Source organism: Doryrhamphus excisus, linkage group LG11 (assembly GCF_037039965.1).
Source record: "Doryrhamphus excisus strain RoL-2023G ecotype Guam linkage group LG11, RoL_Dexc_Guam_v1.1, whole genome shotgun sequence".
Classification (NCBI taxonomy): domain Eukaryota; kingdom Metazoa; phylum Chordata; class Actinopteri; order Syngnathiformes; family Syngnathidae; genus Doryrhamphus; species Doryrhamphus excisus.
In genome coordinates, this window is record NC_136367.1 from 11,531,311 (window position 1) to 11,555,280 (window position 23,970).

General features: G+C 42.6%; 1 protein-coding gene across 10 annotated transcripts in view; it reads left to right on the top strand.

Annotated features, from left to right (window-relative positions):
- pard3ab (par-3 family cell polarity regulator alpha, b) overlaps window positions 1-23,970 on the top strand; it is a 179,690-nt gene that overhangs the window by 123,752 nt on the left and 31,968 nt on the right. For 8 of the 10 annotated variants that reach the window (XR_013629454.1, XR_013629455.1, XM_058080481.2 and 5 more), the window contains 5 exons: window positions 431-475; window positions 8,468-8,698; window positions 10,336-10,579; window positions 12,174-12,302; window positions 20,513-20,767. Coding sequence is in view for 8 of the 10 variants with exons in the window: in XM_058080481.2 (XP_057936464.2) it covers window positions 431-475; window positions 8,468-8,698; window positions 10,336-10,579; window positions 12,174-12,302; window positions 20,513-20,767 (904 nt within the window). In the remaining 2 variants the exon portion in view is untranslated. The remainder of the gene's footprint in view (window positions 1-430; window positions 476-8,467; window positions 8,699-10,335; window positions 10,580-12,173; window positions 12,303-20,512; window positions 20,768-23,970) is intronic. The other 2 variants (XM_058080491.2, XM_058080500.2) reach the window with 2 other exon arrangements.

Consider the following 23,970-nt stretch of genomic DNA (forward strand, 5'->3'; position numbering starts at 1 on the left):
TTCAACTAAACCTAAACCTCACACGCTCGTCCCCCCCCCCCCCCCCCCCCCCAGCAAAGGCCTCTTCCTCTCAGCAAAGTGGAGAACTCTTCAGTGTTCATTCACCTTGAAAAGCCTCTGAAGCAGCGGCTGATTGCTGTGACCCAAACATCCCGCCCTGCTCTCTGCAGTCATCTCTCATCTTCCGTAGCAGATTGCAGCAACAAGCCTGATTGGCCCCTCCCCCTACCCATCCACCCCCCCGCACTCACCTGCTGTCTGGCATGGCGTCCTGTCCTTAATGCAGATGAAGCCGTTTGTTTGTGATGTTGGCAGCAGTCGCGGGATGTTGCATGAGGAATGTGATGAGCACTAACCGAACCCCCCAAATCTTGTACTCCCACCTGTCTGCCCTCGCCCGCCCCCCCCCTCCTTCCACTTCCTTTAACAGTAGCCGACGAGATTAACCTCAGCCCTCTTCCTGACACCAGCACAGGTAAGGCCCAGATTTTAGGACTGAGCGGAGAACTGCTAGCATCTCATGACCTTCATCAGTCACAGTGCTAAATGACAACATGTAATCTTTATTTATCCCGCCGGCTATTTCAGCCTCTCCAAATTTGATCTTTTTATTCAGAAAGATACATTTCTCCCACCCTTGCACAACTCTTAATCTACTCTGACAGCTATTCATCATCTGTGATTGATTGCTTTTGCCTTGAAATTAACATCTTGCAAGGACAGGATGCAAATGGATCAAGATATTTAAAAGCATACTTTGAGCAACCTTACCAAATCATAACTCAAAATGTTTTGTGATATAATGTAATGTTTGATACAAAAACCTAACACCTTTAGAACTCCGTGTGCAGTGTTCCACACAAGAAGAGTGGCTATTGGTCCGCAAATTGTGGCTCCGATGTCTTGTTTATTCCTCAACAATCAGCATACCATGCATCATCTTGACTAAATAATCATATTTCATGATATGACATCAAAGTACGACTGGATACACATCAATCGGTTATTTTTCTTTTTTTCTGAGTTCAGCAATACACAGCGGCAAGCGGTATATCATGCACCATCTTGACTAAATAATCTTATGTTAGTCTACGACTATACACAACAGCTGCAACAGTTTTTTTTTGCCTGTGTTTTGCAACACATTGCAGCATATAATGCACAGTATTGACTTATATTATTTCCATGACAGTGACATCAAAGTACGACTGCACACACGCCCACCGGATATCTGTGCGAGACATAGCGACAAGCAGCATATCATGCACCGTCTTGGCTAAATCTTGATCTAAATCCATGATGGTGACATCAAAGTACAACTTTATACGCTTTAAGTAGTTATTATTTTCTTTTTGGTGAGTGCAGGGTGACATAGCCCATACTGCAAAAAAGGTCAGTAAGGATAATTCATAATGCCGCCTACAGAGAACATACTAACTCCTTATTTCTAAAATCACAAATACTTCAACTTGCTGATATAGTTCATCTTCAAACAGCTAAAATAATGCATAAGGCTAAAAACAACAAAAATGTCATCCAATACTTCTCTACAAGAGAGGAGAAATATGATCTCAGGGAAGAAGTACATTTGAAACACTTCTATGCTAGGACTACGTTATGCTAGCCATAGCATTTCAGTATGTGGAATCAAACTATGGAATGGATTGAGTAAGGAAATCAAACAATGCACAACGATGAGCCAATTCAAGAAACAATACAAGCAGTTGATGTTTGCTAAATACAAGGATGAACAGTCTTGAACCAGTCATGATGTGCTATATATATCACTATATTGACACTTACTATGGTACCCATTATGGCATTGGATGCTCATATCACCGAGTACTTTGGTACGAGGTACATTATAAAAATTAAAAAAAAAAACCTTAAACTGTATTATGAAAAGCAGGAAGTGAACAAATGTAACAGTTAGTGATTGTAAAAGTACCAGATGGAGGGGTAGGATTTAATAAGCTTTGCTTCTTCCTACTCCTTTTGGACATGTGGAACTGGGAACTGATTATGGGATGCACTCAATTGTAATCTGATGCATGTTCAAATGAAATAAAACCATTACCATTACCATTACCATTACCATAGCAGAAAGCAGCACATCATGCACAGTCCTGACAAAAGAATGTGTCTAAACGTTGATCAATGAGTAGTTTGGTGGCAGAGAAACTGATGGATGTTTGACACTATTGTTGCCATGGACTTGGAGGTCAAAGTTAGATTTCATGGACTGATTGAATTTTCTCTGTTTTGTTGCAAATGAGCCTGCATCACTAATTACACGGCGTGTGTGCGTGGACAGATAGCGCTCTGTCCTCGTTTAAGGGGACGAGCTGACAGCGAGTCATCCGTTATCGTCCCGTCTTAGTGTGTTTCTGCGACCTGCGCGTGTGACCGCTGTTACGTGACGAGCCAGGTTGCATCGGCGCTGCCTCCTGCGCTCGCTAATTATCATGGCTCATGTTCGAGCTCGACAATCAGGTCAATAATCTTTAGGCGAGATGAGCTCATCTAAAAGGAGCCACTTGCATATTTCAGACGCAACATCTGGCAAACGGTTGCAGCAGACAAGAAGTGGGAGCGTTTCAGCGCCAACAGCTGAATGTTTCATTGAAAATCCATCATGGTTGATCACAGTGACGCCATCCATTTGGACCCGGTAAAAGTCATAATCTGTTTTTATTAAGCCCAGGTGGCTCGCATCATTTTCAGGTACATTTTCCCATACAATGTAATGAGAAAAACTCAGAATATCAGGTTTGATATCCACTTTTTATGCCTCTCTGATGCATATTAAGTAGAAAATGGTCACTTGGTCATTAATAAAAGCGCAGACCGTGACAGCTCACATAGACATTCAGCTGACTTCTTCGTTTGTTGGTATGAGTCGATGATGCATGTTGAGCCCGGACGCCTCAGGGATGGAGGACAATGCTGGACTCTTTGTTTCTGATCCTCCTGATCCACTTGAATTGAATTACAAATGCGCTAAGAAGTCGTTAACTTTGACTCGGCTTGGATTAGCATCACGGCCTGGGCTGTCGTAGACACGACAGTGGTTGAAAGCGTGTACAATACGGATATCAATAAACCCTCTGTTGTTGGCGTCACCGCCACCGTGAAGACGTCAAGTCTTTAGCGGCTGCCAAAGCTGACATTGTCCTGACGATTTACACAAAACTGTAGGCTGTTTACTGATGATAGAATAAGCACAACATGCCGCTTGCGTCTAAAATCTCCAACACACCAATTCCTGACTCCACCCCAGCAGTGGCCGGATAGAGCTCACATGACCACAACAACAGCATGTGCTAATGTATTAACAAAGTTGCAAGAAAATCCAAAAAAAAGAAAAGAGTGCAAATCTTGTCATGCACAAGTTTTCTGTGATAGCACAGAATAAAGCAGCACATCATGTACCATCTTGACAAAAGAATCTTACTATTTTCTGACAGTGACATCCAAGTACAATTACACACAAGTCAGTGATTTTCAACCACTGTGCCGCGGGCACACTAGTGTACCTTGAGAAACCATCAGGTGTGCCGTGAGGAATTATCCAATATCACTTTTTATAGTTAACATTTATTAATCATCATTTGCAAATATTATGTCAATAGCCATTATGTCAATAGTATACATGGACCCAAATATTCCAATTCACTTTGGTTTGCATTTGGCCACAATTGAACAGGGATGAAATATTCCTTTCCCCAATCCGATTGAGGTATCTTGTACCCGCTCGGAAAGTTGTCAGGGTGCCTTCTTCTTCCTGGTGTTTTTCTTCTTCTGTTGTTTATTGGCGGTTGGCAAGCAGCTTTCGTGTGCATTAGCGCCATCTGTGGAACAGAATCTAAACCCTTCTATACGCCATTCACAAGTCCACTTTTATTTTTAAAGAAAATATATATCTATATAAAACATGTCCTGAGATTAATTATAAAATATTAGCAAGATTGAATTTGATCTTTTCCTGTTTAAATTGATCCCGGGTGCGTTCTTTCAGCGCATGCTCAGATATGACGTAACGCGCAGATCCAGACGTTCTTCACTTTTAAAAATGGAGGCCAGCAATCGGCACTGGACTAAGCAAAGTTTGTTTTTGATTCTAACTAAATTTCAAGACTGGACAGACGAAAAACTGGCAATACGGAGTTATTCCAACAAGTGAAAGAAAAACTCGGGGAAGCCGGTATCACGTGATGTTGATGTTTACGTTTTGCTGGGCATGCCCTATTGACTATTCTGTTTGATATTCACGGCGCATGTAGACAAGAGATTGGAATATTCCTTTCCATGGATACCATTGTTTTTCCCGAAAGGTGATTGGGAAAGAGAAAAAGTGGTGATGTAAAAACGTGGCTACTGTGGAGTGTCTGTGGTGTAAAGACTGGTAGAGCAATGTAATATTGGTCCGTGTGGCAACACCTACCTTGTTCCTCCCATAGACTTATTGATGCACGTGTGAGGTCGTGGTGACATTTTGGAACATTTTTGGTTAGTGGTGTGCCACAAGATTTTTTAGATTGTAAAAAACGTGCCGTGGCTCAAAAAAGGTTAAAAAACACTGCACTACTACATACGTTGATTTAAAGCTAGAAAAGTGATATGATATTAGCTCGCCGGCATTTCATAGCACAGAAGCAGGGAAGTTTCATCAAACCAACCTCATTGCACATTTATAGCAGCATCACAAAAAAAGGCATGAATATTTCCACAAGATCACGGATCCCTGAAAGCTCCAACACTGTATGAAACATGAGGAAAGAAAACTCCCATAGACGGCAAAGTCATAACAGCAACGAGGCTGTCGGTGGCATGAAATGCCTTCTTTAAATGGGACCTTTTATGCTTTTCCCGCTTTTCTGACCTATAAATGCAGTTAGAATGTTGTATTCTCCTGTTAAACCAGGCCAAAGTTTCAGATGATGACGTTTGCACATTCAGAAGTCAGCCTTCAAAGAAGTTAGGGATGTCTCCTGGAACGCTCTGTTTCAGAGAGTTTTTGAGAAGTCACCAGCTCCATCCAGCCAGTGACTTACTGACATCGGCGTTCCCGGGTACAAGCTGAGTGGGACCAATCACAGTGCAGTGGGTGTGCCCGAAGGCGGGCCGTGGTTGGAATAAATGATAACATACCGTTTTGGAAATCCAAGGAAATACAGCTGGAATAGGTGCAGATTCTGGAATATCTAGAAAGCTTTTTGTACAGGTTATTGTGTGTAGCTGCTCTATAGGAGACCACAACTCAATACAAAGGGCCGAAATCTAGCTTAAAAGGCCTGAGTCGGGGAAGCCTGGGCTTTCCCTACTGAGACCCGGACCCGGATAAGTATAGGAAGATGGATGGATGGCTGGATGGATGGATGGCTGGATGGATGGATGGATAGATGGATGGCCTCATTCATCACGTCTAAGCGTGTGGCTTAGAGTTATTCTATCTGATATGTAGTATTAGATTAGAGGTATTAAAAGAAGACTCCTTACTCCGGTGACTGGTTTTCCTCTTCCCAGTTCCCCAACATGGATGGAATAGTGGAATAGTGAAGTGAACAGTGAAGTAGTGAAATTCCAACAACCGTGTATTGTAAAAAAAAAAAAAAAAAAAAATGAAGTGGCGTCTCAGTGAGATATTGAGGCGACTTGGACAGGCTGATGAGAATAAATGAGAGGCTGCCAACCTCGCCAAGCTTGTTCACTCACCGTTCAAGTTTCTGTCTCATATATATATATATATATATATATATATATATAATATATTTTTTTTTACAGACAGCCTCATTGTGTGCCGTCATAAATCTACTAGCTTGGCAGGTCATTTGAATACATTTAACTCCACCAGAAAGCTTGTGCATTACGCTTCACTAACACCAGCAGAGCTGTAAACTGGCGCTGTTAAGCGATTAGAATATTTAATGGATTTAATTACTCCTTTGTTCCTAATTTGGATTAAAGAAACACTTCTTAAACACTTGCAATTCTACTTTCTTATCAACACGGATGCCTTTTTTGCACAACGTGTAATCGTGATGAAATGCTTCATTAAAGTGCTGCATCTGGAAGACAACTCATTGTCTTTGGACCTAATAAGTAGAACGACATGCACCCTGCGGTTCCTAAATGTTTTTTTGTTTTCTTTTATTTCCATCATGTAGACAAAACATAGAGATTAAACATTGAGCTCACAACTACAACAGACCAACCCAAAAAGTAACACACACGTATATAGTACACATATACAGTACACATATATGCTCAGGGTACTCCGATTGAACAGCCACTGATTGCATCGGCAGATATCCATACCATGCTTCTTCACTCATATCGGCACCCCTTGTATATTTGTATAATTAGAGGTTATCACATGGTTTGTCTGGTATCAGGCCAGGTATCCTTCGGTCTCGGGCTGATACTGACACGTGGGGGCATGATACTGGGCCTGATACCAGACAAACCATGTGATGATCTTATTATCACATACTATTTAGTCATGAGCTTATTATCACGTACTATTTAATCAAAAGACCATTTTGTTTCCAGAAAATGTTCAGTTTATTACATGTATTATATCTAAACAGTGTAAACACAATAATTGCTAAAAATATTTCAACAATAATATTTTATCAACAGTCTTATCTTATCAATGTCTGACTATTAATGTTACATTAATCAAATTTGGGTTTTTTGGTGACTGGAGAAGCACTAGGCACTAAGCACTCGTGCGCTGTTCTCTGATTGGTTGTTTCACGGGCACGATACCAGAGCAGCGCGCTCTGAGTGGACAGCTACGGGGGCTGATACTGGACATGGTTAAACTCTATATTTTATTAGTATCACTGCCCTGGGCTTTGACACAGTATCATTTTGGCCTTTTCCCGTATCATTCATGGGCGGTTTCTAGGGTACAGGGACAATTAATACTGTAGTATGTGATAATAACTGATATCGGCTGATACAATCCCCTCCACCAAGGGTGAGCAGGGTGTGGTGAGTTTGAGGCTCACAATAGGATCCTCTGTCAGGCAGCGGCTAAAGCACCGGTCCCAACACGCTGTACTTACAAGTAGGGATCGACCGATATGGGGTTTTTTTTTGGGGTCGATGCCGTTACCGATTTTTTCCCATCACCCTTAGCCGATGGCTGATTTTGCTTGGTCCGATATTTGTGGCCAATACTGCTTTTGATCCTTCAATTTACATGAAAAAAATGACCATGATAATAAATATCAAGGTCTCAAGTTTAAACAAATATGTATTGAAATGTAAACACTGAACACAGTAGGATTCAGCTTTCTTAAACACACATTTAAACAGCATTATCAACTTTAGAATAAATATTCAACCATGTGCAAAACATTTCTGTCCTAGTTTAAATTTATCTAGCATCGATGTGATGAGAGAGTGCACTCACATAACACGACACGTATTTAAAGTTGCATAGTTGTTCATTCTTGTTCTGCTCAACTAGTGAGAGTGCTTTTATTCGTCTGTTGCGTTGGTATGTGATGTTTTTGGGCTTTCTTGTTGTCCCACCAGGACTTAAACTGTTATGCCTAGCGATCACCCAGTGAAATGTGATGGGCTTAGTAAAGTGTTAAAAGCAAGCTAAGTTTATTACTTGTGAAAACGCGCCCTTGATGTGATTCAACAGTGGGGGCGGGGTACCGCGACTACGTGTGTTGTGGGGTCCTCTGCCTGACTGTAAATCATGCGGTGGAAAAATACATCGGGGAACCCACGCGCGTATCGGACAATACCGATACAAGGAAAAAACGCAAATATCGATCCTTACTTACAAGAGTGGGCATGGATTTGGGAGCATGCAGACACTAGGGAGGAACTTTCGTCGTGTTCGCGGTCGCATCGGATGGCGTGTGGCATGTGATCCACGTGCCCTCTGCACCCACTTCTGACTCGGCACTTTCCAGTTCGGCTGTCCCAGCTCATGTGGACCATGTCGAGTTAGCATTGTGCACACCGAGTTCAACGGTGGAGCCAAGCTGACGGACGAGTGCCGGCATTTTCTCTTCTCTCTCTGGGATGCCGAGGGCACAGAGTCTTGGTGTCTTGGTGGTGTCTGCGGTTCAGAAGGCAGCGGATGCGACGGGCAGACTTGCTTGTCATTCAGGTTAATAATGTGAGAAGACTAGAAATAAATGCATTGTGAAATACAAAAACATGAGTTGCGGATACCAGCATTGTGTTCATGTTCTGGTAAAACAAGCATAAACTAAGCGGTATCGACTGATTTCCCTCATGGATTATTGGTATCGGCAGCATAAAACACTGATCGGAACTTCCCTAATATATACACACATACATATTCACACACTTACAAGAATTTGTACGAGTTATTGCAGGGAATTATCAAGTTTTTTGAATCCAAAAACATCAGAATATATATATTGTAAATATATCATTAATGGCAGAACACTCAATTGTACCTTCCAATCAGGGTCCTCTACGAAGGACGTGGGTCCGTCTCTGGGCTTAAAGAAGTCCAGCTCCCTGGAGAGCCTCCAGACGGCCGTGGCCGAGGTCACCCTCAACGGGGACCTTCCATTCCACAGACCCCGCCCTCGCATCATCAGGGGGCGAGGCTGCAACGAGAGCTTCAGGGCGGCCATCGACAAATCGTACGACCGGCCGGCACCCACCGAGGACGAGGACGAGGGCATGGAGACATGTAAGACGCGAGTGCGCACACACACACACACACACAACGTCCCACAGAAGCGCAGCATCTCTGTACGGTGAATCACAGGTTTGATGCCCTCCACAGCCGAGCCGTCGCTGCTGTCGGCACACAGCAAGCCCATTAGGATGGTTCCCCAGCGAGGACCCCGCTCACGCTGTAACTCTCTCCTCATGCCTGCAATGTGAAAGGAAATGTGCATTATGGGCTACATGTCACTAACATCGTGATTCATAAGACTGGCCTGATGAGGAGGCATGACGGCATCTTGACTCATATAGTCCAGAGGTGGACGCTAACTGCACTGAAATGTCTAACCGTGATTTTGCTGTAAAACCATCGAGTGGAAGTCAGAACAAAAGTTGTGCTCAGGTGTTAGCATCACCATGGCAATGATAGCTAGCTGAGCTGATGCTGTTTGTTGTGGAGGACAAAACTGACTTTGAGAAACAGTTGAAGCAGTCCAAAAGGAGATATTTTTTATAACATAACAATTTTATGCTAAGAGTCCGCTGGGCCAGCGCCAGTTGGTGCCAGTTCGTGCCAATACAATTTGCTGTGTCGCCAAATAGGTGCCTAGTGGCGTGCAGTGGCTCAAACTGCCCCTCAACTGGCTCGTGGTGGCCCGTAACAGCGGCAAAAATTGAGTTTGCCGGCAAGAAAATTTCAGAATGTTTAAAATCTTTGTCGCAAAGTGTCCACCAAGTGGAACCAAATGTCGCAAACAATCCGCCTATTGGAATTCACTGGAATGTAATGGCGCGAGCCAATAAGCTGCCTAGTGGCGTGCAGTGGCTCAAACTGCCCCCCAACTGGCTCGCTGTGGCCCGTAACTAAAATTGAGTTTGCCGGCAAGAAAATTTCAAAATGTTTAAAATCTTCGTCGCAAAGTGTCCACCAAGTGGAACCAAATTTCGCAAACAATCCGCCTGTTGGAATTCACTGGAATGTAATGGCACGAGCCAATAAGGTGCCTAGTGGCGTGCAGTGGCTCAAACTGCTTCCCAACTGGCTCGCGGTGGCCCGTAACACCAAGTGGAACCAAATGTCGCAAACAATCCGCCTATTGGAATTCACTGGAATGTAATGGCGCGAGCCAATAAGCTGCCAAGTGGCGTGCAGTGGCTCAAACTGCCTCCCAACTGGCTCGCTGTGGCCCGTAACTAAAATTGAGTTTGCCGGCAAGAAAATTTCAAAATGTTTAAAATCTTTGTCGCAAAGTGTCCACCAAGTGGAACCAAATGTCGCAAACAATCCGCTTATTGGAATTCACTGGAATGTAATGGCGCGAGCCAAGTTGCGCCAATGATGCGAGGATTCCAGTGGGCCGGCGCCAGTTCGCACCAAAGAATATGTGATTTGCTGCGTGTGGCGCCAAATAACGGCAACATGCCGAGCGAACATGAATTCAACGCCACAGCGAGTCACTACGCGACAATCACATAATCTTTGGCGAGAACCGGCACCAACCGGCCCAGTGGACTCCTAGCATTAGACCTACATCACTTTGTCAAATATGTCTTTACGGTCTAACCTTTTTGATGTGAATTCAGATCTAATTCGGATTCCTGGTCTAAGTTCATATAAGACATGTTGCCACAGTGGTTAAAGTCAAGTCTTTGTCACAGTGGAAGAGGACACGGAGGAGAGCTCGCGCTCTGGTCGAGACTCTGTGTCGACGGTGGCTGACCAGACACCTCTGTCGGCACCGGAAAAGCTGCTGGTCAACGGCACCAACCAAACCAAAGAGGAGAAGAAGGACAAAGGCGGCAAGGAGAAGAAGAAGGCGGAGGCGGCGAGGGACAAAGATAAAGATAAAGACAAGGGCAAAGCAAAGAAGGGAATGCTGAAAGGACTGGGGGACATGTTCAGGTGAGACTCAGCAGTCACTCAGTATTATATTATTATATTATGTATTTCCCTGGAGGATACACGCATTTACTGCTCACTCCATTTTTCTTTAGGTCCACTTTACTATTTTTTTTTTTTGTCTCATTCATTTTCCCTGTCGTGCACACAACACATTTAACCCGCTGGGTTTGCTACACTCACTTGTTTTCTTTCTTTCTTTCTTTCTCTGTGATTCATTGATTTATTCCTTCTGCTACTTTACACACACACACAAATACACAAGTATCTGAATGCCTCCACAGTGTGTCTTCATGTTCCACGTAAACATGACTTTCTCTTGGACTCATTTCTGACGTCTCCTTTTATTGTCATGTCACGGCTTCCCTTTTGTGCTAAGAAGTTGTTTTCATGCCATCAGTTTCAACTGCTTGACTCCAGCATCTCCTCACCGTCTCCTCTTTAATTGTTAAACACTCCTGCTCCACTTCACGGTCTTTGATTGGCTTTTGATTTTGTGTCTTGACATGATTTTGTTTTCATCTGTCACCTGCCTGCGCTTGCCTCCATCTCACTTTGTTTCCTTCATCGACTTTGTTTCTCTCCTCACCTCATTCTCCTCATTCTCGTGTCTTTTGAAGTGAAATATCCACAGTGGGGCAATTTGTCTGTAAAGGGGTTTGAACCTGCTCACTTCAGAAATGAAGTGGGGCACTTCTTTTAATACAATTAGAGCTGCAATAATTAACTATTTTGGTGTTTGATCATTGTTTTTTTTTTTTTTTCTGCCTCTCAAATGTGAATATCTTAATTTTGCCAGTCATCCATAAAAGTAATCCTATTATCAGCTTTGACTTGGGAAAACAGTGATTGACATTTTGCGTCTTTTCCGATATGCTGCAGACCAAACCACAAACTTCTTGGGTTTGGTTCATATTGATTTGATCTGTGGATGGCATCAATGTCAAACCTGAGGAGCGGGGGCCAGATCTGGCCTACCGCATCGTTTTATGTGACCCGTAAAAGCCTGGGATTAAAAAAAAAAACATTTTTTGGGCAGAAAAATGGTACTGCATGCAAAGCAAATTTTCATATTGTACATATATGAAAACATATTCCAAGCACCTTTTTTGCTACCATAAATACATACTTGAATACCTGCTTGCCACGTTGACATATGAAATGAAATGTTATGGGCAAATGTATAACAACATAAGACAACTGTACATTTATATTGATGTATAGTATATTTGCTGCTGGCCCTCAGTGAAAATGAGTTTGACACCCCTTGTCAAGGACTTAACCAATTATTCCATTTATCAAAACAACCAGCTTCACATTAAACAACTAAGAAAATAATTGTTAGTTTCAGCACTAAATAAAATACTACATAAATCTCAAATTGCGTATCTCAAATCTGCATTGTTGCAGAATTTTTTTCATAAATAATGAAAGGTTCAATGTGGAAGTGACAAATAACAGAATTCATTTTGAACTGCTGTTATCTGAATCTGGGCATGACTAGTAAACGCTGATGAATTGACTGTTTCACCCATGGTTTCCAACCGACGTACTGTAAAAACCGCATGTATATTTGTCTTTGAATGTGCTGTCGCAGGTTCGGGAAGCACCGCAAAGACGAGCATCCAGGGGACAGGATGGACCGTAAAGGATCCAGCAAGTGGCGGTCGGAGGAGGCGCACGTTTCTGATGAAGAGACGCTGAAGATGAGGATGGAGCAGGAGAGGTGAGTTGTCATTCATTTTTTGTGCTTCATTTGAATCATTTTTATCTACTTGCCATTTAGGATTATAATATGGCCAAGTAATTTGGGGATTTTATTCTGGACAAAATCAATAAGAACTGACCACAAAGCTTGGGAAGCCAAAGATGCGCCTTTAAATGGTTTAATTAATAACGATGAGGTGATTGTATTGAATGTGTTCAGCAGACAGGAAATCACCCTGACTGCGTTTCCTCCCGGAGCTAAATGTCATCCCTCTATTGTTTGTTTTTGAAATGCCAAAGCCATTAGTGCGTTGCCCGCTAATAATCATGGCCATTGCACTGCAGATTGTCCTCTTGCTGCGCATGTAGTTCAATAACATGCAAATGGTGCTGGTAATTGGTGGAAGCTTAAAGCAAATGGCGCATTAATAGGTCAGAAGGCTGCTGTCCTGGACGTCTAAGGCCTCACAGTCACAAGTTGGGGGTTTGAATCTCTCTTTAGGCAGCGCTGTGGGGTTTGCATGTTCTACCATCCCATAAATATGGATAATATGGTTCATAAATATTGGTTAATTGGAGACTCTAAACTGTTCTTAGGTGTGAATGTGAGTGTGAATGCTTATCTGTTGTCATGCGCCCTGCCCTTGACCCGAAACCAGTCCAGGGTGTACCCTGCCTCTTGTCGGTAGAGATGGGGCCAATCCGATCCAGTATCCGTCACATTCAGATAACAATGTAACTTGCGTATTGGAAATTTCCAATATCATCTATTAAAGAAAATACAATAAAAAAATTGTCACATTTCAAACATGGTTGCTAATGATGATTAATCATGATTAATTTAAAGCTGTAATTAATCTGATTAAACTTTTTATTACCTGGGCATTCGTGGTGATTGTGATTAATTTAAAGCCGTGATTAATCTGATCATACTTTTTTTAATCTGTGGGTGGCAGTAGTGATTAAACATGATCATTTAAAGTGTGATTAATCTGATGAAATGGTTTATTTCATAGGTGGTGTGATTAATCATAATTAGTTTAATGTCATGCTTAATCTGATTAACTTTTTTTTAATCTGGGGTGGTGAATAATCATGATTAATTTAAAGCGCCGATTAATCTGATTCAACTTTTTAATAATTTGACAGCCCTACTCATCTTACAAATCATATCTCCACTCAGTGTGGTCATTAAATACAGGCATCGAGTCTGAGTTGAACACATAAAAATAAAAATAAAAAAAAGAGGTGAAGCAAATCAACATGGTGAGCGACAATGCTTTTTTTAGGATTTGGCTGGTCTTGTGACTTGTACTCCGGAGTGACTTATGTATTATGACTTATGTAAGTGTTTATTTTCCACACTGCTACAAGAGGGCACTCTAAGCTACTCCTGTACGACAGAAAATGTTCAGTGTCAACATCAACTTATAAAGATAACTGAAAAAGACAAAATACAAATACCCAGGAAAAGAAAATCATATTCTGCTGATGCAAGTCCGAAAAATACAGCAAGTTAGCATGTACCCCATGAACATGATAGCCGCCCGTAGCTCGTCGTGCGGCAGAAGCAAGCTAGCTGGCTGCCATCAGAGACTCAATGAGAGCCAGCCAAAATAAGTAAACAAAGAAAGTGGAATTGCTCGGGCTAGGTGTTTCTATTCTAGCATGTGTGATCACATTTTATGCACGATTTTTCATTCCTACTGTAATAAGGAAGTGCATCCCTCGGGTCACATGTGACCCTGAGGACAGGCGGAATAGAAAATGGATAATACTTTATTTCTTTTTTCAACACTTATTGTTCTTCTTTGCATCAGTTTGACTTATCCACCTCCCTCAAGGGTGGATGTAAGCACAAAGTGTTTGTATTTAACCTCCAGCTCAGACTCACCCATCGACAGAAAGAACGCGACTGATTGGTTGCTTAACAACAATGGCGTTTAGCAATGCTTCACCAAACTAGTCTCCCGCGGCTCCCGACGGGGGCCCTTGCACCACGCAGCCTCCTATGCCGCCTATCGATTGGCCGTTGTCATTAATCCACCGGCGATTGATTGGGCGGATTTCCTCACCGGCTTAAATCTCAGCTCCCAGAGGGTCTGCAGATGCAGAGCCAGGCAGATGCACACCGATGTTTGCCATGGAGAATGATGCGGTGATGATGCAGGCGCATTGCAAATTGACACAAATAGGTTATCCTTAGAAGTTAAAAAAAGATGGGATTTCCCTTTTTGGGCTTAATTAGGCTACATACTAATTTAACACAGTCACACAGCGCTAATGGAAGAACCACGCTTCTTAGCAGAGGTTTTCTCCTTAAAAAACATAAAGAACTGAAAATAATGTAGCGTTATTAATCCAGCGTTGGTCTAATCTGTCGTCTTATCGGCGGACCTCGCCACTGGCTGCCTTTCCTGCCTTTCACACTGCTACATCGGGCGTGTCAGCCTTGGCTCCAAGATGGAGCGTTATTACACAGCGGACACAATAGCACATAATGGACCATTGTTCTGGGCCCGTGTGCTACAAAGGTCACTCCTGAAACATTTCTTTCACCATGCTTCCATTTCTGTCGCCTGCCAAGCTTGTTATATTCCACCTGTACCTTTTTCCTAACCTCTCATTTGCCCCTCATGTCGACGGACTGTATTTAGTTTGATATTTTTTAATGATGTTTCTTTTTTCTGCCTTCTTTAGCATGTCACATTGTGATAGATGACACTGATTGTTGTTGACCTCATGACTTTTAGGTCTTTGAGGTTATGAATCCTATTTAGCTCCAATAATTAGAGCCCGAGAGCGGAGCAGTAGCGGGGCAAAGGCCCTATTTCCATGCTTTTTGGGGGGGGGGGGGGGCTTAACATGCATGAAAAGTCACCTAAATTGTAATATTTTTAGTAATTATTCATTCATTCATTTTCTACCGCTTTTCCTCACAAGGGTCGCGGGGGTGCTGGAGCCTATCCCAGCTGTCTTGGGGCGAGAGGCGGGGTACACCCTGGACTGGTGGCCAGCCAATCACAGGGCACATATAGACAAACAACCATTCACACTCACATTCATACCTATGGACAATTTGGAGTGGCCAATTAACCTAGCATGTTTTTGGAATGTGGGAGGAAACCGGAGTACCCGGAGAAAACCCACGCATGCACGGGGAGAACATGCAAACTCCACACAGAGATGGCCGAGGGTGGAATTGAACCCTGGTCTCCTCGCTGTGAGGTCTGCACGCTAACCATTTTTAGTAATTACTTTGAGCTAAATATATTGAACCATTTTTTTCCCTTTTATTTGTATTACTCGAAAACAGGCATAAAATAAAGTTTGGGTTTGTGTCAAATAGTAAAAAATGTTGTGCCTTTGTACTTATGACATTATGTACTAATAATAATGATAATAATAATACATTTTATTTGTATAGCACTTTTCAAAATACTCAGACATTTTACAGAAAATGGAGTTGAATAAAAACAAGTAAACAGAATAAAAGATATGTTAAAATCCAACATTCATTGGTTTATACACAGTTAAAACATGAGTAAAAGCAGTCAGGTATAAAAGGTTAGACATTAAAAACAGATTTAAAGAGGTGGGTTTTTAGTTGTTTTTTGAAACTGGGAAGGTCAGGGCAAGCACAGAGTGAATGGGGCAAAGAGTTCCAGAGGGTGGGGGCAGCGATGGAGAAGGCTCTTATAGTCACATTGTACCATTGGACTAAATAAGAGACTCAATAAAAAACTTGACATTTTGGATTTTAAGTGCTAACAATTTTGCCATTAATTTAACAATTTAGCAATTTTCTTGGTTTATGTCCTGCTGGTTGTTAAAAAATGTTAAATAAGTTAATAAATAAAATAGTCATCAAAAGCAGCAGCAGTGGCATGACACAGCGGCGGCAGTCCGTCCTCCCATGCAGCCCACCACCACAGCTTGAAAAACCCAAGGGGGAACCCTGCATCAATGTAACGTTACTGATGCCTAGTGACCAGAATACTACACAGTCAATAGAAACTTTGAGACCAAATCTTTGGTCATCATTTTTATTTTTTCTGTGATTACCACTTTGACGATCCTTAATACTTGGTAAAACACTTTTGGCAATAATAACGTTTTTTAGACGTGACACATAGCTTGACACAAGTTTCTTGTAGCGATCGACAGGAATCTTGGCCCATTCCTCGTAGCCAAAGGCCTCCACTTCACTTGCATTTTGGGGCTTTCATGCTGCATCTCCCTTCTTCAAGTCCCACCACAGATTCTCGATTTAAGTCAGATCAGATCAGTCACAGATCGGATTTAAATCAGTCGATTGCAGTGGCCACTCCAGAATTTCCCAGCCCTTCGTCTGCAACCAAGCTTTGGTAGATTTGGAGGTCTGATTTGGATTGTTGTCGTCTTGGAAGGTCCAACGTCTCCCAGGCTTCAGTTTTGTGCCTGACTGCATGACATTTACACCCAAGTTTTCCTAGTAGTGAACTGAATTCATGGTACCTTACACACACTGAAGATTTCCTGTACCCGAAGAAGCAAAACAGCCCCACAGCATGACTGACTCCCCCCAACCCCCCCACCATGCTTCACAGTCGGCATGGTGTTCTCTTCATTAAAAGGCATCGTTCTGCCTCCTCCAAACATATCGTTGAGCCATAGAAGAGTTCCAATTTTGTCTCGTCGCTCCATTGGACAGAATCCCAAAACCCTTATGGTTTGTCTACGTGTTTTTTGCCATACTGGAGTCGACACTTTTTGTGATTTGGAGTCAGCAGGGGGGGGTGCACTTGGTAGTTCTATCATTAAGACCTTCATCTCGCAGTGTGCGCCTAATGGTATGGGCCGAAACTTAAGTACCTCCCTATGATAAGTCCTGCCATAGTACCTCAGCTGTCACTCGAGGATTCTTCTGCACCTTTCCCTTTAGGTACCGTTTAGGTACCATACGTTTCCACTGTTCCTTGAGCTTTAAATTAGCAAATAATGCTTCTGGAAAGAAATTACCTCCTCTCTTGACTTTTTTGACCATTCCCTGGACTTCAGCATGTTGACTGTCTAGAAGGAACTGAGCATCACAGTCAGTTTTAAATCTGATGGATTTTTGTTTGTTATGCTTCTGTCCACATCTACAGGTGTTTTCAACACCTGACTGAAACCTCTGTTCTTATGAGTGGTCATCTTTCAGGGGTGGAATCATTTTGTCAGTGAGCAAACCACTAAAAGGGCATTTGTTATTGTATTAGAAATACAAATATTGTTGGTATTTTATTTGCATTTAGTTCATTTACAAGTCCTTGTAAGATTTTATTATAAACATGGTTTAAATGTTTTTTTTTATTTCCTAAAACTCTTTCCTGCAATGGGGGTTGAATAATTTTGAATAGAACTGTATGTACAGTTGTACTCAAAAGTATTCATACCCCTATCATTTCATTTCATCCCTATCTATCATCATCCATTTATTCTACAACAAATTACATAAAAAGTTACAACAGGTTTTAACAAACACTGTATAAATATTTGAGACGACTGTTTTTCTTATTTCTGCTTTATTTCACAAATTTGCAAAACATCTCATGTTCAAAAGTATTCATACCCTTGTCTTCCTGAAATATATTTTTCATTGTTCAAGTATTTTTCTACTTGCAAGATGTGTCTTGTTGGTCCCTGCAATGTTATTCAACAAATCCAAGTAAACATAAAATTGAGGGGATTGGTGAGGTCATTGTCAGTTCAAAGTCATCGCCAGATTCTCCACCATGGTCAAGGAAAAAGTGAGGACCTGAGGTCGCATATTGTGGAGGCACACAAGGATGGTTTGGGCTACAAAGCAAAATCCAAGCGCTTTCAGGTCCATAGAGCCACAGTCCAGAGCATCATTATGAAATATAAAGAATTCCACACAGTGAAGAACCTGAGAAGACCTGGAAGGAAGCCAGGGAGGCAAGAAAATTGGTTTGGGCGGCCACCATTAACCCCCATATCACCACCAAGGAGATGTTGCGTGACCTCAGTGACAAAGGAAGCAATATCTCGAGAGGACATTGAATATGGCAGGACTCAATGGACGGCGACCACGCAAGACTCCACTCCTCAAACCCAACCACACAAGAGTACGTCTGGACTTCGCCAAAAAACACAGAGACGAAGCCAAGGCATTTTGGTTATCAATTCTGTGGTCAGATGAGATGAAGATGGAGCTCTTTGGGCACAGAGATGTTGCTGACGTTTGGCGAAAGAAGGGTGAAGCTTTCAAACCAAAGAACACGATGCCAACTGTTAAGCATGCAGGAGGAAGCATAATGCTGTGGGGCTGTTTCTCGGCGAGTGGGACGGGGAACCTCATTAAGGTGGACGGCATCATGCGGATGGAACAGTACATCAAGATCCTCCAGCAGAACATCCGGCAGTCTGCTGCAAAACCTGGTTTAGGGCCACAGTGGCTCTTCCAACAAAATAACAACCCCAAACACACCACCAAAAAAGTCAAGAAATGGTTTGAGGACAATGAAATGAATGTTTTGGAGTAGCCAAACCAAAGCCCGGACCTCAACCCTATCAAAAATTTGTGGCGGGAACTCAAGGTGAAGGTCAGTGCAAGGTGAAGCCATCCAATCTGAAGGACCTGGAGAGAATTTCAAAGGAGGAATGGGCTAAAATTCCTGTGGAAACGTATCGGAACCTGGTAGTCAACTACAGGAGACGTCTTTAATCTGTAATTGCAAACAAAGGCGATGCCGTTGACTATTAAGTGACATCATAAAGCAGGGTATGAATACTTTTGAACATGAGATGTTTTGCAAATTTGTGAAATAAAGCAGAAATTAGAAGGACATTTGTCTCAAATATTTATCCTGTGTTTGTTAAAACCTGTTGTAAGCTTTTATGTAATTTGTTGTAGAATAAGTGGAATCTAGAAAGAAATAGATAGGAAATACCCCAAAAATGATAGAGGTATGAATACTTCTGAGCACAACTGTATGTGTGTGTATGTATGTGTGTGTATTTTTTTATTTTTTATTTTTACAAATAACAGTCCATAGTCAACCATAAAACAGCCGTCATTTATCAACTAAATAATTTTTTTGAAAAAAACGTGATGTTGGATCCACTGTGCTTTTCAACGTGTTTCCCTGCCTTGTTCCTTCTCATTTGTCCTCCATGGTCGTGTGTTTTTAAAAGATTCCACTACGCGACCTTTCTCACACACTTGACGCTGCATCCTTCCTGGCCGAGAAAAACCCTGCTCACAGCTTTGGAATGGGAAGGTCATGCATATCCAAACCGGGACGTGTTGTCTTATCTTATCAGCCAGTGTGCTTGTGTACACAAACCGGTAGCTGCTACTGCTCGGTTTAAAGATAGAATCCTGGAGGGTCCTGCCTCCTCGCTGTTGTCATGTGACTTGGTGACGCTGTGATGATGTTGAGCAGGGCACCTTATTCTTTATATGTCACATACCTAATGAGGAGTTCCTGTGGTTGGGCCTTTATTATGTTACGGATGACTTTAGCTCCCCATGCGCACACCGCCCACCTCGCCTTGTCCCAGGAACTTCCCCGCTGCCGTTAAAAGGCAGCCCGGAGAAAAGAACACTGTGATAATTGGTGGTTGGAAAGCTCTGGTAATTGGCATGGATGTAATTATGGGGGCTGCACGCTAGCTCTGCCCACCGCTGGAGGGGGTGGTCACATGATAATGGCCTAACAACGACAAGTGTGATTTCACAGCATGTCAGCTGTACATCAGCAGCAGTAACAAAAACAAAGTTTGGCTTTTTTTCATGCACAGTAAGAAAAAGACTAGTTCAATACATCGATTTATATTCCTACGAATAGCAAGTTTTTCATTCCGGTCGGCACATATCGTTTCAAATGGTAATCAATAAGGCATTGTATTTTATTCAAGGTGTCATCTTCCAAATAATGCTAAAATCATCACACAGCAACTTAACACAAAATGTATAATATATAAGTATACATATATATATGTGTATGTATATATATATATGCACATGTATGTACATATATACATGTATGTACATATATATGTGTGTGTGTGTATGTATATATATATGTGTGTATATATGTATATATATGTATATATATATATATACATATATATGTATATATATATGTATATATATATATATATACAGAACAGTATATAGAATCCAACACCATGGCCGCATAATAATTTTCCAAGTAACAAATGTTTTTGTCTGTCTATCAGAATCCAGGCCAAGACCCGTGAGCTGAGGGAACGCCAAGCACGGGAACGGGACTACGCCGAGATTCTGGACGTGAGCCGCTTGCCAGAGCGGTCCTCCGAGGAGGAGCACGCGTATGCGGGCATCGGTCCACTGAACAATGGTGGGCACAGCGTTCGCGGCGACTACCCCCGCATCCAGCACCAGCACCAGCACTCGGACTCCCTTTACACCCAAGTCAGCAAGGCCCGTATCGAGCGCCCCCCCTCTGCAGACAGGTACGGCTTCTCGTGTTAAACATTTTTCCACTTGGGGGGGGAAAGCAACCTTTTTACCTGTATTTGAAAAGCCGAGCCAGTCATGGTATTTGGGTGAAAGGTCTCCTTGGGCTCGACCTCGTCAGCCTGAGGCGCAAACAGAACATCAGTCATGGCAGCTGCAGGAGAACATAATCACAGATATACCAGGCCCTCGCTAAATGCCAACGCGCCGACCGATGCACACAATGCACACCTCTCTGGGGAAGGAATGGAAACCTTTTCAATATCTGACTTTTACTGTCGCCCTTGACCTTTCTGCCTCTTTATTTGCTTCTCTCTCTCTGACCGGCTGTCACTTTTTCACACCTTTAGTGGAGTTTCTTTGATCCAAATGAACTCATATAAACCTGCCTGACTTCCTGCTTCAGATTATTTCCACACGGTAAACAGTACACGTGAATGAGTTGACTTCCTTTGTAGACTTTGGTCATTCTGGGTCTGTGGACGGACTGTGGACTTGTACCAGATCTATGTCCACTGCGTCCTGGGGGCCATTTGTGGCACATAGGCTGTTTTTTTTATTCACATTCTAAAAATACAATCAAGACGAGAAAGCCATCATTTTAAGAAATTGCCAGGAAGAAAATACGTTTCAGAAACGTCAGTTCCACAAATCTCATCTTGTCTTGTTCCCGTGGACCCAGTCTTGTTTATAAATAATAATAAGCGTTTTCATCAGAAATTCAAAGCTTTAAGTATACAGTCAAACTCCAGCTTTTTTTGTATGGTTAGCTTTTTGTCCAAAATTTGCCACTATGTTTATATCCTCTCAGTTTTTGTACAACCACAACATTTCAAGTAACAAACTAGTCAATTTGCCCGGACAAAGCACCCCACCCGTTGCTGCTTGACTGCTAAATAACGCTCCATGGGGCCAAAAAAAGTTATGAGTGAGTTGAGAGTGCCAGCAATTTTGATAAAGAATGTGAAAACACGACTGAATTCAAATTTAAGTCCATATTTTTGGATGTCTGGAACGTTTTGGTTTTCATCTAACATTTTGGAACAGATTAATAACAAAAGCCATCATAGCCATAATTAGGCACGGCGGTCTAGCGGTGCAGACCTCACAGCTAGGAGACCAGGGTTCAATTCCACCCTCGGCCATCTCTGTGTGGAGTTTGCATGTTCTCCCTGTGCATGCGTGGCTTTTCTCCGGGTACTCCGGTTTCCTCCCACATTCCAAAAACATGCTAGGTTAATTGGCCACTCCAAATTGTCCATAGGTATGAATGTGAGTGTGAATGGTTGTTTGTCTATATGTGCCTTGTGATTGTCTGGCCACCAGCCCCTTCGCCCCTTGATTTTTTTCCCACTATGTGACCCTCTGTTAAGACATTACTGCATTACAAAGTGAAGTAGACACTCGACAGTGTCCTGTCCAGTGACTCAGTGTTCCTCTTTGTGTTGTTGCTATGGTGACGCCGCGCACAATCACAGTGTGCCAGTCACACAAACTCCTCAAGGATACTGCGTCTATTCCCACCGCTCCAACTCTTAAGAAAAATATTCTCTCTCCCCCCTTAGAAAAGCAGGAAGTGCGCTTCCTGTCAACCCCGCTAGTGAACAGGAAGTGACTTAGACCTCGCCAGGATGGACTTACGGAGCCTTTCACAGCAAGTGTGTTTGTTATGATGGGGATCGAGTGGCAGAACCGCCTGGAATCACAACTTCAACTTTGTGGAGACGTGATACGTGCAATAACATTGTTTTACAATATTTTGGTTGTCATCAGGAGCTGCCAAAATGCATGCATGTATGCAATTATTCTATACATTATATTATTTTTCATTTGAAGACAAAATGGCGGTTCGGTGTAGCAACAAATATGATATTGTGTTTAAATGTCAGCGTGTGTGGTGTCACAAGATTTTCATGGTGCATGACGCAACGTCAGTGTTTTTTTTGTCCATATCAAAGAAGCCTCTCGCAACAGAACCTGTTTTGTCCGAGCGTGGTCCAAAAAAACGCTTGGTGAAAAAGAGCGTTTATTTAGTTAATAGCTCTTGGCGGAGCCCGGCATGTGCTGATCATGAGGAAATGGGCTGGTAAGCTCGCCACTTCCTTGCACACTTCGCTGACCCGCGACACCACATTGCGTCCCAAATGAGGAGACCAGAATCATGAAATCTCCCCCTGTGGTCTCGAAACTCCCCAGTGAGCGTCCGCCCACCCTACCCTCCCCCATCTCCTTGGCTTCATGCTGAAGGAATGGAGACAACATGCAGCTGCACAAATATCAGTACAATTCAGCGTTAATTCATTTTTTTTTTTTTTGCCAAAGGCGCTCATTTCAATTTAGCTGCAAAGGTCTGAAAACAAGATCATTCTGCCGTTTCCTGTTTAGCTGGAGTGACATCCTCCATCAACTTATGTGACATTACTCAATTTTTGACATTACAATGTTTTTGTGTTCAATTTGCCGTATTTTAGGTCTAAGTCCAGACTGACACTAAAACCTGACTTGCACCGCTGTAATCAGAAGAATCAGAATCAGAAATCAGAAAAGGGTTTATTGCCAGGTATGATCAAACACATACTAGGAATTTGTTTTGGTATAGTAGGTGCAGACACATCTATTAAAAAAGAATGAAAAAATACAAAATATACAGAATAACAGTATAAATATATGTACACAGTCTGTTTTTTGTAATATGACACATAATAGTTTGTCTCGTAGTCCCGCCCTCTGCGTGCACACGAAGGATGTGTGTTTGGGAACGTTCCCTCACTCCCTAAGTCGAAGCTGGACTTTCTTTCCTCCTCCATCAGCCTGCCAAGCCAAACATTGTCCGGCTAACCACCACAAATGTTTTCCCACCGTGAAATGCGGAAGAATGCAGGATTGACATTTGGCATCACTTTGGTCATCCCACTGCGCTTCCGAGCATTAAGTAACAAGTCCTGGTCTTTCTTGTGTGAAAGTGAACTCATGACTGCAGAGTCACAAGTTACTGTTGATGCTTTATTAGCAGCGTCGAAGGCTGAGAATTCGCCACCATTGTCCCTCCCATCTCTGACTGGCGGCAGCGCTGAACTGAACGCTGGGAAGGCTCAGAGATCTGATTCTGTCTGAACGGTCTCCGTTATCTTTTATCTTCGCTGTGGGAATGAGACGAAGCCTCAGAGGGAATCCCCCGTCTTCTTGTTCTACCACAAAC